General features: G+C 46.8%; 1 protein-coding gene and 1 pseudogene across 3 annotated transcripts in view; both read left to right on the forward strand.

Annotated features, from left to right (window-relative positions):
- Positions 1-6761, forward strand: part of ZFYVE26 (zinc finger FYVE-type containing 26) — a 62916-nt gene extending 56155 nt beyond the window's left edge. For all 3 annotated transcript variants that reach the window (XM_028122445.2, XM_028122559.2, XM_088024568.1), the window contains 4 exons: positions 239-298; positions 1513-1695; positions 2279-2323; positions 4711-6761. In XM_028122445.2, coding sequence (XP_027978246.1) covers positions 239-298; positions 1513-1695; positions 2279-2323; positions 4711-4914 — 492 coding nt within the window. In that variant the 3' untranslated portion in view covers positions 4915-6761. The remainder of the gene's footprint in view (positions 1-238; positions 299-1512; positions 1696-2278; positions 2324-4710) is intronic.
- A 6182-nt stretch (positions 6762-12943) lies between these two features.
- LOC114209996 (F-box only protein 27 pseudogene) lies at positions 12944-13671 on the forward strand (annotated as a pseudogene).
- Positions 13672-14736: the final 1065 nt, after the last annotated feature.

Here is a 14736-nt window from a genome sequence, read left to right on the forward strand (position 1 = left end):
ACAATTGTTATCGTCTAGTTAGTAGTTCAGTTGTTCGTTTGAAGGCTGACTTCCCACTAGAATGTGAGCCACAGAAGGCTGGAGATCAAGTCCATTTTGATTACTCTTGTATCCCTAGTGCCTGGCACTGAGTAGAGTCTCAACAAATACTTGTTGAGTAAATGGGGGCCCTCTTTCTTGATAGAGGGGCTACTCCGTAATTATTGCCTCTTTAAGCACATTTCCCTCTCCTTTGCAGGTCATGCTAGGAGGGAAAAATGTGGAAGATGGTTTTGGAATTGCATTCCGTGTTCTGCAGGTATGACTTGAATCACTCAAGATGGATGGAACTGACCACAGTTCCATGAGAGGTTATTCTTCAGAAAACTTTTATCCCAAGGGAAGCAGATACACATATATGTCACAAATGAAGTCAAGGTGGCTGTTACAGAACTGTGTCAGATTCAAGATTCTCGGGCACTTTGCCAGAAGCCAAGTAACCAATGACAAATTCATCAAGAGCTATCAAATAAAGACCTGAAACCGGGTTCCCCACAGCTGTTCCCCTGCACAGCCTCTCCTTGCCCTCTGTGGGGAGCATGGCTGAAGGAAGCGGCAGGGGGCTGGCGGGGGTCCTGTGCAGCAGGAAGGGCCATCAGCATCAAGGACTGCCCCTCCATCCATCCCTAGGAGTTGGCTCAAGGAGTACCTTTCCTGTGCTTGTGGTCAGAGGACGCAGGTGCGACTGTGGCACTGGAGCAGAGTCTGGAGCAGGGCACTGAAACCACAAGGGTCAGAGTTTCTCCAGACTACCCCCCACCACCACCCCCCGCGCTGGCCCTCTCCAGACAGTTCCACAGAGATACCCTAAGGACCATCACTCTCTGGGCAAGTGGGGTCTGGAACACATTGTGTGTGTCTCGAGGATCAATGGCTTCATGAGTGATCAGACTGATTCCTTTCTTTTCCACCCATTTCAGTGTTGGAAACAGCTCTCCACACCCAGATACTCCTGGTGGACCAGAGCCACACTTCCTCTCAGACTCTGTCAAGGATTATCATAGATCAGGCTCAAAGTGTTTATCTGGTAGTTTCTAGCAAAGCAGTCTTTTGGTGAATTGGTCTGTTTCCAAATACTAAGGCATCTCTTGGCAGAGCACCAAGTGTCCATAGCAGCAAATACCAATTCCCAACATCCCTTTCCTAAGACAAAGGTGGCTCATTAGAAGAACGAACTGGCCTTGGGAATTTGATTAGAATATTTTCAGAAAGTGGCATGGCATTAAGTGAGGTATATCATGTTAGATATCAAGGTTACATTGTTTACGGTTGCTTCCTGAAATGTCTGCCTCATTCCAAAGAGGAACTTCCTGCTTGTTTTTGTTTGTGTGTCATATGACTATTTTCTACTGTGACTGCAATCAATATGGCTTATCTATACCAAGCAGAGTGGGGGCTTTTTAAATGTTGCCTTCCTTCCTACTGCCGGTGTCCCCTGCTCCCCTAAGCCCCTCGTTCTGTGTTCTCTTCTAGGACTTCCAGCTGGACGCCGCTGCCACCTACTGCAGAGCTGCCCGGCAGTTGGTGGAGAGGGAGAAATACAGCGACATACAGCAACTTCTCAAGTGTGTCAGTGAGTCAGGCATGGCGGCCAAGAGTGATGGGGACACCATCCTTCTGAACTGCTTGGAAGCATTCAAGAGAATTCCACCCCAGGTACGCTCACTCCTGTACCTCTTGGTTCTTCCATCTATTTCATTGTCTTCACATCCCCCCTCTTGCTTTTTCTGTTCCCCACGATATAATGTATTGAAATTCCGCAGGATCCCTTTATCTTTTTGATTCCTCTGTACTAATGGTCTCACCCAAATCAACCCTTCCCTGGAAAGAAGATTCGTGCTTATAACCTCTATCCCTGGAAGGCGTCCCTCAATATCCACTGTCTAACATGTGCACCTGTGGACAGACCCATTTGAGCTTCTCCCTATGATTGTAGAGGAGGTCAGGATGGGTCTGCAGATGGTCTTTGAGCCTGTTGCCTATGAAATTGTCCCCCTGTGGCTTCTTCATGGGGTAAACAGAGCCATATCCATGTGTGAAGGCCAAGGACAGTCCTCTCAGGAGCTGTTCTTTCTCCTCAAATTCCCAAACCTAGTGTTAATCATTAGATTTCCTTTGGTGCTCTTATAGCCGAAGTTGAGTTTAAAAAGAGAACAAGCAGGCTGAGGCTGGATTGGGCCTCAGCTGCCACGCTGGGGACTCCTCTTCCTCCTCTTACGACCGCTCTTTCTGTTCACAGGAGCTGGAGGGCCTGATCCAGGCGATACACAGTGATGACAACAAGGTGAGTAGAACTGTCTCCAAACCCTGCTCGTGTCATGAGCAGCACCTGGAGCTAAGCTTTTCACCTTTATCCCTTGCTCCCCACAACAGTTCCATTCAACCTTTATCTCCACTTCTTTGTCATCCAGAGGTGGAGCAGGGGCCCAGACAGGGGTGCAGAGGGAGAGGGTAGATAGAGCACACACAAACATTGACTTCATGAGCCTTTGTCTTCCCATTTCTTCATCTCCATTTTCATGCAGAGCTTCTCTCAGAGACCCCCTAGGAAATCCTTCACTTCCATCTTCAGGTTGACTGACTGAATGAGGTTCTCAGAGTGGGTAGGCATTTCTTTATCCTGGAGGGAAAAGGGTACAGGAAGGAAAAAACCCTACCCAGCCCTTGAGCAACAAATAGCCATTCGTGTCTCATTCTCCAAGCAGGCTACTTCCCTGCAGTCAGTGAGCTCTTCCCTGTTGAGTAGGAAACCAGTGCTTCTGCAAGGAGTACCAGGCAGAATAGAAGTACTCCCAGCTGCTCCTACTTGTGCCTAACCACACACTTGTGTCATCCACCCGCCATCTGGAGGAAGACCCACAGGCCAGCAGAAGCATAGGGAAACCAAGGCAAACTGCCCTGGCCACTAGCAGTGGGAAGATCTGCAGCTGAGTCCCTCCTGAGGAAAACTAATGTCAGGCACACGGCTTCTTATAGAAGCGCAGAACTGCTCCCCATGGTGGTATTGCTAATCCTTGGACTGAATTTGCCAGGCCTTCTTCAGTTGAGGGATTAGGGAGAACATGTTCTGAGCATTTCTTCATTTATGCTTGCAGCACCCAGATGACCTCGTATGGAAAGGATGGAATTCTAATACTCTGAATTGTAGAGAAGTAATTTTTCAGAATCATAGTGAGAATCCAGCAGCCAGGCCCGACACCCTGGTTCCCTGAGTCCCAAACTGCAGTCCTTTTCCAAGCCTTCAGTGAGCCTCCCCCTCAATAGGACAGAGGCTGTGTCCCTGGGAAAGGCATGCATTAAAATCTTGACAGTTCTTACTTTTTCAGGTCTTTTTCTCTCAACAGCTGTTCTCATGCACTTAAGTGACCTCAGGCCACAAGGTCTTGCCAAAAACCAGCCTTACTCAGTTCCTATTTCAGACTTTCTGGCAAAATGCTCTCCTTCTCTAGGTAGGAATCTTGCTTGCCCGCTTGTGATACTATGTTTAACGCACCATAGGTACTAAGTAGAGCTAAACCCCTGGGTGAGAGCAAACATCCTGGGGCAGCAGGTAGATACCCAGACAGCAGGCCTTGATCACTTAGTAAGCTTAGAGAATATCCGGCATCTTCTAGCTTTGGCAAACTATCTGTAGTTAAGCTTAGGATAGAAAGACTTCAGCGACCAAGACAAAAAAGAAGGCAGGTTGAAACATGAAGAGAGAGGAGTCCCTTCCAGCCACCAGAAGGGACTGTCACAGCAGAAGGGCAGCTGCTGGTGGAAGCTCTGAGACAGCTCCTGAGGGCCTGGCTGTTGGCAGGCCTAGAACGCTGGCAAACCAGCGACGTGCTGGTGAGGTCGGGGCCAGGGAAGGCATGGTCACCTCTCTGGTCTCCACTACACTGGGGCTTTATGAGGTGGAGGCCTCCAGAATGCAAGAGAGACACCCCTCATACCAAAACTGAGGTGCCTCTGATCCAAACAGCAGAAGTCAAGTCAACGTGTGATGAGACCTTAATTAGACCTTTCCTAATGGTGTGTGTGCATGTTCCTACCTGAATTTCCAGTTACAAGATGTTAAATTCAGCAGGTCAAAACAGAAAAACAGTGAAAGGGGTATCTGTGTGTGCCCATGGTAAGGGAGAGATAGGATGTTTCATCTATTTGTTCATTCATTCATTCACTTAATGCGTATTTATTCAGTTCCTACCGCATGCCAGGCCATGCGTGCACTAGGCACAAGTACAAGAAGTAGAAAAAGCAGACACCATTCCTGTCCTCATGGAGCTTAAAATCTAGTCAAGGAAACAGACATCAATCAAATCATCACCCAAACAACTAAAATCCTAACTTGTGGGCAGTGACAGTGCTGACTCTGAAGCGAGGAGGAAGCTGGAGCACCCAGGGTGGTGAGGAGAGCCTCAGAAGCAATAGACAAGAGGCCAGACTCCGCCCACCTGCCGGCTTTCTTGTTTTTGAAATTCTTAGATTATTTGTGATCATTATAAAATAACACAGTGTAATAGCTTAATGTCCAGAATATTTAAAGCGTTGCTATAATGTAATGAAAAACAAGAACACAGTAGGTGAGAAGTTGATCTTTCGTCTGCCGGGCTCTGGAACACAGCTCTGTTTGTTGCTTCATCATCCATGATGGTTTCTTTCTGGCTGTCTCTTCTGCCCCATTGCCAGGTTCAGGCCTACCTGACATGTTGCAAACTGCGTTCTGCCTACCTGATTGCCGTGAAGCAAGAGCGCTCACGCGCCACAGTCCTCGTCCAGCAGGTGCAGCAGGCCGCCAAGAGCAGCGGGGACGCAGTAGTGCAAGACATCTGCACACAGTGGCTTCTGACGAGCCACACCCGGGGTGCCCACGGCTCAGGCTCCAGGAAGTAACCATGGGCAGCAGGGCCTGAATACTGTGGAACGGGAGAGATGGAGATGATCTCTCCCTCTTTCCTCCTGTGCAGTGGGACTTCCCTGGCTCTGCCCCAGGTTGGAAAGAGCTGGATTGGACCCTACTTGCCATCTTGGGCAAGGCTAGGACCTTTCACGCCACGCAAGTGCCATGTTTCTGTAAAATTGTGGAATCTGTATGTTTGTCTGGAGATGGCCAGTTCTTTCTACCTCAGAGTGAGTGAGTGTGCGTGCAGTCTCCTGTGCACTCATGTTTACGCCTAAGCATTTCTGAACAAACAAAACATCCCCACCCAACTCCCACCAAAAAGAGGCACTTTACTTTAGACTTCTGCCAGTCTGAAAACCTTCCCTGCGTTTTGGTTCTTAACCCGGGTCATCCTATTTGTACACAGTTCCTTCCGTGTGGAGATGCTCAGTAGCTCCTCATAACTAGAAAGGTTTTACAGAGAATTCTAGAGCAGCACCAAAAGGATTGCCTCTTATTTCTTCCTTCCCCTCCCCAAATTCAGAGCTGGCCTTGGGGCAAGTGCTACCTGTGGAATAAAACTGGTCCACGCATGTCCTGTCACAAGCACAAGGAGTTACCAGGAGTCTTTGGAAGGTAGTGTGAACAGAAGGATCCTCAGGTGCCGGCGTCTGAAAACTGGATTCACACAGTGAGGGGGTCAGAGCCCCACACACCGGCAGGCAGGGCACCGTCACATCCATCCCGCAGGGAGAGAAAAGTGAGCCTCTCCAAACAAGAATGCAGGGAGGTTGCCAACAAGCGCAGAGCTGGCTTCTGCGAATATCCCTGCCACAAAGAACACAGCTCCCTATTCGAGAGTGAAGAGAGAAATGGTAGCCACGATCCTAGGACTAAAATGGCTAGACTGCCTATTTGAGTTACAGTCCTGTTTGTGCCCCTTTAAAATGGTTAGGAAACCGCATCCTCTTCTCTCCTGCTTCTCCACAGTCACAGCAGGACCCCAAGACAAAGACACAGAGGCCCAGGGTCATTGAGAGGGCAGTGCACTTCTTTGTCTTCACAGAGAGAGTCACGGGTTGGGCCTGCGGATAAGAGTCAGAACAAGGGGACAATGAATAGGTCCCCGTCCAGTTGATGGAAAACCAGGTGGAGTACTCCTTTCATACTCCCACACCAGATGCGATTTAGAAAGGGTCTGTCATCCTTAATGACTTGGCTTTGCAAATGAGGGCCCTAAGGAAAGCTCTGCAACTCTGAGCCTCCCACCAGCCAGAGCTCAGTCTGAGGATCTCACATTTGCTGCTGAGACAAACAGGAACTGGAAGCCAAAGTCGGTATCTCTGGTGCTTAGACCCTACGGATTTCTCTCTGAACCAGGTTTTTTGATAGTAAAAAAAAACAACTATTATGGGCATCTGTCAAATTCAGAGCTTTGGTCCTGTAGAGAGGAGAAAGACTGCAAAGAAAACATTAGATCTCTTTTTGGGAGAAGTTTAACAAGTGAAGTGGTTTTTCCTTCTTTGAGTCATAGAATTGTCTGTCTTCCAGGAAATGTCATTCCCTGGCATCTGCTTGCCCTTCTGAGTCTGCCTGTCCTCTTTGCACTGAACATAAGCACTTTATATGAATGGGTTGCAAATTGTGCAGCTCTCAGTTTGGGATCTTAAGACCAGAGTTTTCTGACTTTTTCCTCTAACTAGTTGAACTATAAAATAGGTGACCATTGACTGGACTGACAAAGATGAGGCTAAAGGTCTTTGAGCATCACACTGTGGTCTCCAGGGAAAAAAAAGTCCATGTTGAAGGGTTGAATGTTTTACTCCAAGCAAGCCACAATAAAGTGTCTGTCCCACCAGTTTCTTGGCTTCGTGACTTCTTTTGTGATGTCTTGCTCTTACCCTTCCCTTCCTTTTTGCCTTGTGTTCTGTGCAAACAGAAACCACGGGTGGGGGAGCTCAGATGGTCTTCAGTTCTTGAATTTTCTTGAAATGATTCCCATCATAACTAATGACTCTTTGGTTAGGATTTATCTCAAGTTTCCTATGTGTTCAAAACTGTTAGTGTACTCTCTACCACCAGAAAACTTTTTTGCTTCCATTGGGGTTGTAGGTGACAGTAGGTCACACATTCATCAGGTATAGAAAGTAAGTGAAAAAAGTCCCTCCCATCCCTGCCCCCTCAGCCCAGTGCTCTCCCAGAGGCCACCAGTGTTACCAGTTTCTAGTGTATAGTTCCAGAGCTATCTTACTGTATAAAGTAAACAGCAATGACTAAAATATTCCATGATGAAAGATATGCCATAATTATTTAACCAGTCTCTCGGATATTTTAGGTCATTGCTATCTTTCCCCACTACAAACTGTGCTGCAGTGAATTATCTGGTTCCAAATGCCCTGGACAAGGATGAAAGGATGTGTGCATTTGGCAGGTATTGCCAGTTGCCTTCCAAAGAGGTCACAGCGATGAACTCTTCCACCAGCAGTGTAGGACAGAATCCACTTTCCCGTATCCTTGCCATTGCACTTTGTAGCTCTTTGCCAGTCTGATACATGAAAAATGGTACTGAACATTTTTTTAAGCTGCTCATCATTTTTAAAAATCCATATGTCTTTTTAATATCAACCACATTGTAAATCTTCAAAACCAAGTGTAGGGTCTTTGGGGAAAGTAGAACTGAAACTTAGCTTAAATTGTCTTCTTGCCACCCTCTTAGAGCATGTGTTTACAGTATAATACTTAAGCCATGGACTGCAGCAGTGCTGCCACTATCTCCTTTCCCCAGAAACATGACCTCCTCTAATTTCTCATGAAAAAAAAAAAAAAAAGTTCAGAAATTGTGATGAAAGTAGACCTGAAAATCACCTGGTGTGGGCATGGCACAAAGATGTATCACAACACAGATAATTAGAACACCCAATCTAACTCTAGGATAGGGGACTATAGACTCTGTTTAGAAACCTGAGACACTCCAAAGTTACCAGTTATCTTTGGCTGGAGCTTCAACGAAGTAGGTCACATGCTTTTAGACTGTCTTCATACCCAAGCAACCAAATATGAATAGTCCCATAACCCAAAGGTTATGGCCTTTCTTGGTCATCATCTCTTCCATAGTAATAATGTCGACTGACCTGTGCTTAAAACTTCCAATTCCTCTACAGCAAATTCATTCCACATCTGGTTATTGAATGGCTTTATTCAGTGGAGTGCTTTCCTGCTCCCTGTTTCTTCGTGTTGTTATTTCTACTTGGAACCCTTCCTTCACACCCTCCCAGTCTCTACCCGACCCTCCAGTCTACTGTTGTCAAAACTCTGTCTTCAGGTTCATTTTAAGTCCCATTTCCTCTACAGATTATTTGTTTCTCTGGCTATATACTTCCTCTTCATCCCACTTAAAGGCTGAAATTCTTCAAGGTTTTATCCATTCTCTCTTGACCCTTATACTCTCCCATACAATCCCATAATTTCAGCAATCTTGGTTTACTGAGTTCTAAACCAAAGCTGTCCCTCTTAATTCCTGTCCACATCAGACCTGCCTTTTGATTGTTTCCAGGAAGTCACCCACATGGCTGACCACGTGGCTAATATTATAAAAATATTAGCAAGTCCAAAATGGAGCACATCCCGTTCCACCCACAAACCTGATCTTCCTCCTTCAGTGATTTGTATTACTTTTGTTATCACTGTTAGGCATGCTGCCTGGGTTAAAAACATCAAGGTTTCTCTGTATTGACTATCTCTTCCCATTCCTCATTCAAACCTTCCGGTGCATACCATGCATCAAGCATATATCCAGTTGGAAGCCAAATGCTATTATTATCCTACCTTTCCAGTCAGAAGAACCTCAATTTAAAGGAAACAGGAACTCAAACAATGGAAATTTGGCTCCTGCTATCTTTTTAGAAGTAAATTGTTAAACTGATATGTCACCTGCATGAGACTGCACCTACAAAGAACCGTAGCTTTTTTTTAGCTAGTGACCATAGAATACATTGAATGCATCTCTTATTTTTTTCATTCAATTATTTATTCAACAAATAAATATTGATTACAGTTACGTAGTGAGCTGCATGCTAGAGATATAAAGATGATCAAAATAGACAAAGTTTGTGTGCTCCTGGTACTTACAGAGTCCTCACAGATGTCCAGTCACTTGCTGTACTCACATGTAAAATGTTATTTGAGCAGAAGTCCAGGGTGTAAATGAGAGCTCTCGGGAGGAGCACTGGATATGGGCTCGAGGGAGATCAGTGAAGACTTTCCAGCAGATGTAATGCCCAGAATATAAGGGGGGGGTGCTTCCGGCAGAATGAACAGCTTATCTGGGGGTCCAGAGACAACAGAGCATCTAACTGAAAGAAACCAAAGAAATAACGCTGGAGCCCGGTCAGCGTGCTGTGACAAGGTCATGTGATGTCTTGTAAGCTTGTTAAGGAGTTTGGGATTTAACCCATCAGACAATAGAAAGACACCAGAATGTTTTAAGCAAGAGAGTAACATGATGTGACTTAAATTTTAAGATCATTTGGCTGCAGAAGGGAGCACAGTTCAGGGGAAAGAGTAGAAGCAGAGATGCTAGCAAACATGGGCAGTACTGAGGCTTCCTGAAGCCCTTAGAATAAAGTCCAAAATCTTCTTTTTTTTTAAGATTTTATTTATTTATTTGACGGAGAGCACAAGCAGGGGGAGCGGCAGGCAGAGGGAGAGGGAGAAGCAGGCCCCCTGCCAAGCAGGGAGCCCAATGTGGGGCTCGATCCCAGGACCCCGGGACCATGACCTGAGCCAAAGGCAGACACTTAACTGACTGTGCCACCGAAGTCGCCCCTAATAAAGTCCAAATTCTTAACAGGGTTCACAAGGACCTACCTTATTAGATCCCTGCCTACCTCTCATGTCTCACCTCCCACCCCACCCCCTTCTTTCAGTTCCCAGATGTGGCATGTTCTTTGCCCCCTCTGAGCCTGCTGCCTAGACCACTTTTCCCTCTTCACCTGGTGACTCATCCTTCAAGTCTTGCTTAACCATATGCCACTTGGTTCAGGAGGTCTTCTCTGACCTCTTCCCCATTGCCCAGATTAGGACGCTTCTGCCAAGTGTCCTTGTAGTCAGGGTAGGAGCAAGAGCTGTCTTTCCCACTTCATATTCCCCATGTTTGCAGTAATGCTAAAACATAGTGGTGGGGGTGGTGGTGGCAGTTAATAAATGAATAATCTGATGGTGGCCTGAAGAAATCTATGATATAAAGGGCACACAGAGGAGGAGGAAGCTGGCAGCAGGTTCTAGAGGGAGGAAGAAAACCAGGAGACTAGAGGTCATAGAGGCCAAGGAAATAAGTTGACTTCCAGCTCCACGTGGCTCTTTTTACTCTTGAAAACCACCCCCAAAGAGTCAAAGAGGAACAGACTCTAAACAAACATACCTCCAAACAGAAAGGAACTGGGTGGGGGCACCTGGGTGGCTCAGTCGTTAAGCGTCTGCTTTCAGCTCAGGTCATGGTCCCAGGGTCCTGGGATCGAGCCCCACATTGGGCTCCTGCTTGGCGGGAAGCCTGCTTCTCCCTCTCCCACTCCCCCTGCTTGTGTTCCCTCTCTCACTCTCTCTCTCTCTCTCTCTCTCTCTCTCTCAAAGAAATAAATCTTTTTTAAAAAATGAATGATATAAAGATTTAAAAATGGATGGAGTGATACTTATGCTGTAGAAGGTAGAAAGGAAGAAAAGATGAGGGGGATACAGATAAGTGTGCTCATTTGGTAGCCAAAGGACCATGTTCTCTGAAGTCTGAGAAGTCACTGTTAACAGCTCAAGGTTGCTGACGGGTTGAGTGACTTGAGAAGACGGAGAGGACGGGAACCACGTGTTGTAAGCTGAGAAGCAGTGTTCTGTGAAGCTTTTGAAGTTTATTTGGGCCTCCGTGGGTGAAGGGGTCCCTGAGAGCTGTATTCTGGGGTGGGGGACAGAGAGACAGGTTGCCGTTAGCGTTTTTATGCAAGTATTGCTGGTAAATTGCCTAAAGAGTTCTCAGAAGACCTTAAATTCCCACGGCTCCAATTACTCATTTTTTTTCTTTTTTTCTCATTCTAAAGCAACATCCACTTTTGTACCTAATTTTGTATCTGTAATTTTGTTTTTGTTTTTTTTTTAAGGAAGAGAAAGAGCATGTGCATGCAGGGCAAGGGGCAGCCAGAGGGAGCGGGAGAGAGAGCATCTTAAGCAGACTCCACGCCCAGCGTAGAGCCCAGTGCAGGGCTCCATTTCACCACCCTGAGATCATGACCTGAGCCAAAATCAAGAGTCGGATGCTTAACCAACTCAGCCAGCCAGGCACCCCATATTCTCTTCTTAAATGTGGCCCCACAAATTGCCTAAGCTTCCCTGGATCCATCCCTGACTGTGGGGAAACAAGTGATCAGGCAGCACTGAAGCCAGCTGACATTGATGACCAGTGGTTGACAGTGGTCCTAGACTGCCAGGCTGTGTGATTTTCTCCAGAAATCAGAGATTCGGATTCTTCGAGGCTTGGCTTTTGCTAGACAGGTGTGATAATAGGACAAGAGAATTAGCAAGGGGAGCTGGAGGAGAAGGAAGTTATGGTTAGAGTGGGATGTTGGAAGGTAACATATCTGAGGAGCAGCAAGTTCATGTAATGACAAGGTGTCCAGATGTGACCCTTCTCATGGGAATGGGAGACCAAGGAGGAGTGAAGGAGAAGGTCAGTAATGAGGAGATCAAGGAACTGAGTCTGAGTGGACATACAGCACACTTTCAAACCCTAGTGCTTTGGGCAACCCATATGTACCCATGGTTATCACCCTCCTACAGTACCATGATGGTATTTGAGTCAAGACATTTACTGTCTAATCATGAGGCAGAATTCTCATATGTTCAGTAAACAATCTTTCTTTCATGCCAGACTGACATTAAACCTCTACAGTAGACATGGGCCCTGGCACAGGAAAGGCACCTCTTCTTTGGGAATTCCCAGAGCTGGGCCGTCAGTGCACATGTCTGGACTGTGTGAACAGTAATGTTCAGGCAAGAAGGGCTCCTTCCCTCAGTCATGCACTTTAAAAAACCCTACATTTCACAAAAATGCACTTGAAAGTAGTAAATTTATTTAAGAATGTGTGAACATCTCTGTTACTTGGGCTCTGGTGCTCAGTTCTGACATAACACAACCTAATACCCTAAACATCTGCTCTCATGCCTAACACTGTTAAAGCCCCCAGGAAAACAAGTCTTGACTGCCTCCAAATACTTTGAAGGTGTTGTAGATGGTGCCGCTGCTCCTGAGTGCAGGGAGGGTTTGAACAGAGGAAGCGACTGGGGAGGAGAAAAGGCCAATTAGGCACATTCTTTCTCAGCATGAGGATCACAGATACTTGCATTAAAATGGGTATCATTTTCAGTAGTGCTGAGTGTCTATTTTTTCTTGTCTCTCTTCCCAATGTGTGTGCTTGTAACACTTGTATCTGGAGGCTAAATAATAATTCATTTTACCTTTAAATTTATAGACATGAAGGTGTAGAGGAAACGTGAATGAAATATAATATCCATTGTTTACACTGACAACTAAATGGACATTGAATATTAGAATCATGAATAGTTTTATTTTTACAGAAATTCCTAGAATAAATTTTCAAAAGGTAAAAAAAAACTTAGCTTTATTTAAATAATCTTTATTTAAAATGTTGATATTCGGGGCATCTGGGTGGCTCAGTCGGTTAAGCATCTGCCTTCGGCTCAGGTCATGATCCCAGGGTCCTGGGATCAAGTCCCACGATGGGATCCTTGCTCAATGGGGAGAGCCTGCTTCTCCCTCTGCCTGCCACTCCTCCTGCTTGTGCTCTCTATGTCAAATAAATAAAATCTTTAAAAAAAAAATAAATGTTGATATTCATAGCTATACTGTATTTTTTTTAAGATTTTATTTATTCATGAAAGGCAGAAGGGGACAGAAGAGAGCCCGCCGGCGAGGGGCCCTGGCTCTGATCCAATTCACCACTGAACCTGGCGCGGGCTGGCGGGGGGTCGGCGGGGACCATGGGCACCTCGGCCTCCCAGGACTGGCCCGCCCGGGTCTCCGCGCCGGAGCCTGAACCCGAGGAGGCCCTGGACCCGAGCCAACTGCCACCAGAGCTGCTCCTGGTGGTGCTGAGCCACGTGCCCCCGGGCACCCTGCTGGGATGCTGCCGCTGGGTGTGCCGGGGCTGGCACACCCTGGTGGACTGCCAGGCCCTGTGGCTGCTCATCCTGGCCCGGGACCATGGCGTCCGGCTGCCGCTTGCCCGCAGCTGCCTGCCCCCAGCCCGCGACGGTAGGCCCACCCTCCTGGGTCGCTTCTCCGAGTGCCGCCCAATCGGACGCAATCTCATCCGCAACCCTTGCAGCCAGGCTGGTGTCGCAAAAAGCAGGTGTTGGACCTGGAGGACGAGGGTTTGTGGCCAGAGCTGCTAGACAGTGGCAAGATTGAGATTTGTGTCTCTGATTGGAGGGGAGCCCAGCACGACAGTGGCTGTATGTACCGACTCCTTGTCCAACTTCTAGATGCCAACCAGACTGTCCTGGATAAATTCTCTGCTATGCCTGTTCCCATCCAACAGTGGAACAACAATGTCTGCTTTCAGGTCACTCACGTGTTCTCCAACATCAAGATGGGCGTCCACTTTGTGTCTTTCGAACACTGGGGCCAGGACACACAGTTCTGGGCTGGTCACTATGGAGCCCACGTGACCAACTCCAGTGTGGTTGTGCGGGCCCGGTTGTCTTAGTCAAGGGCTGTCTTTGCCCAACAACCTGACCAGTGCCTTCCAGGACTGGGGACCACTGGCCAGGACTTCTCATTAGCCAAGGGCATGTACCTCCCTGGCATCCTGGGTACTCCAGGATCCTTTCGAGGGTTCTGCCAGGCCCCCTCTTCAGGTTCTAGAAACTACTAGAAGTAAGTTCTTACTTCAAAGTTACCTATCAGTGTTATAGGGCAGTCCTCCCTCCGGAGGCCCTCCGATTCAGTCCCAGTCCCATCTGGCCTGTCTCCTCTCCTTTCTGCTTTCAGGGGGCTTTATCGGTCACTTTAGAGAAGGCCGCTCATCTCTAAAGTAGAACCTTGTCCTTATAGCTGGGAAAATTCCAGCCACCTTGGGTGGCAAACGTAACCCCCTGCAGCTTCAAGGCTGGGAACAAGGTCTCACAGCTGAAAGTCAGCCAGCTCAAAAAAATGTGTGGAGACCCTCAGGGACCCCTGTGATTGTACGGTGTGTAAAATTATTTTTTATTTTGAAATTTTGCACAAACATCGAGAGAATAATATATCAGCAACAACTATTTGCCGATCATATGTAATAAATTTATTATTTTGCCAATAGGATGTTAGATTAGTTATCCCTGTAGAGGCTGAAATTAATGGAAGATGACAGATACTTGGAGTGGAGAAAAATACAATCAAAGCAGAGTCAAAATGTCACATTACAGATGAGGAAATTGGATGAAAGTAGGTCAAGAAGACATCTGCCTTAAATCAGGAGTAATGGTAGGGGAATGTACGTAAAGAAAAAAAATGGCAGATGGGGTGCCTGGGTGGCTCAATCAGTTAAGCGTCCAACTCTTGATTTTGGTTCAGGTCATGATCTCAGGGTCCTGAGATTGAGCCCTACATCAGGCTCTGCACTGAGCATGGAGCCTGCTTGAGATTCTCTATCCCTCTGTCCTTTTCCCCACACCCAAAATAAATAAATAAATAATTTTTTTAAATGGTAGAACATCAGCATTCAATATATGGCTCAATATGTTGGCTTAATATATGTCAATATAATACTATTGTATCAGGACCTAGATTT

This window comes from Eumetopias jubatus, unplaced genomic scaffold, assembly GCF_037043125.1.
Source record: "Eumetopias jubatus isolate StellerSeaLion01/CBP00866 unplaced genomic scaffold, mEumJub1_p1.0 scaffold_7, whole genome shotgun sequence".
NCBI lineage: Eukaryota > Metazoa > Chordata > Mammalia > Carnivora > Otariidae > Eumetopias > Eumetopias jubatus.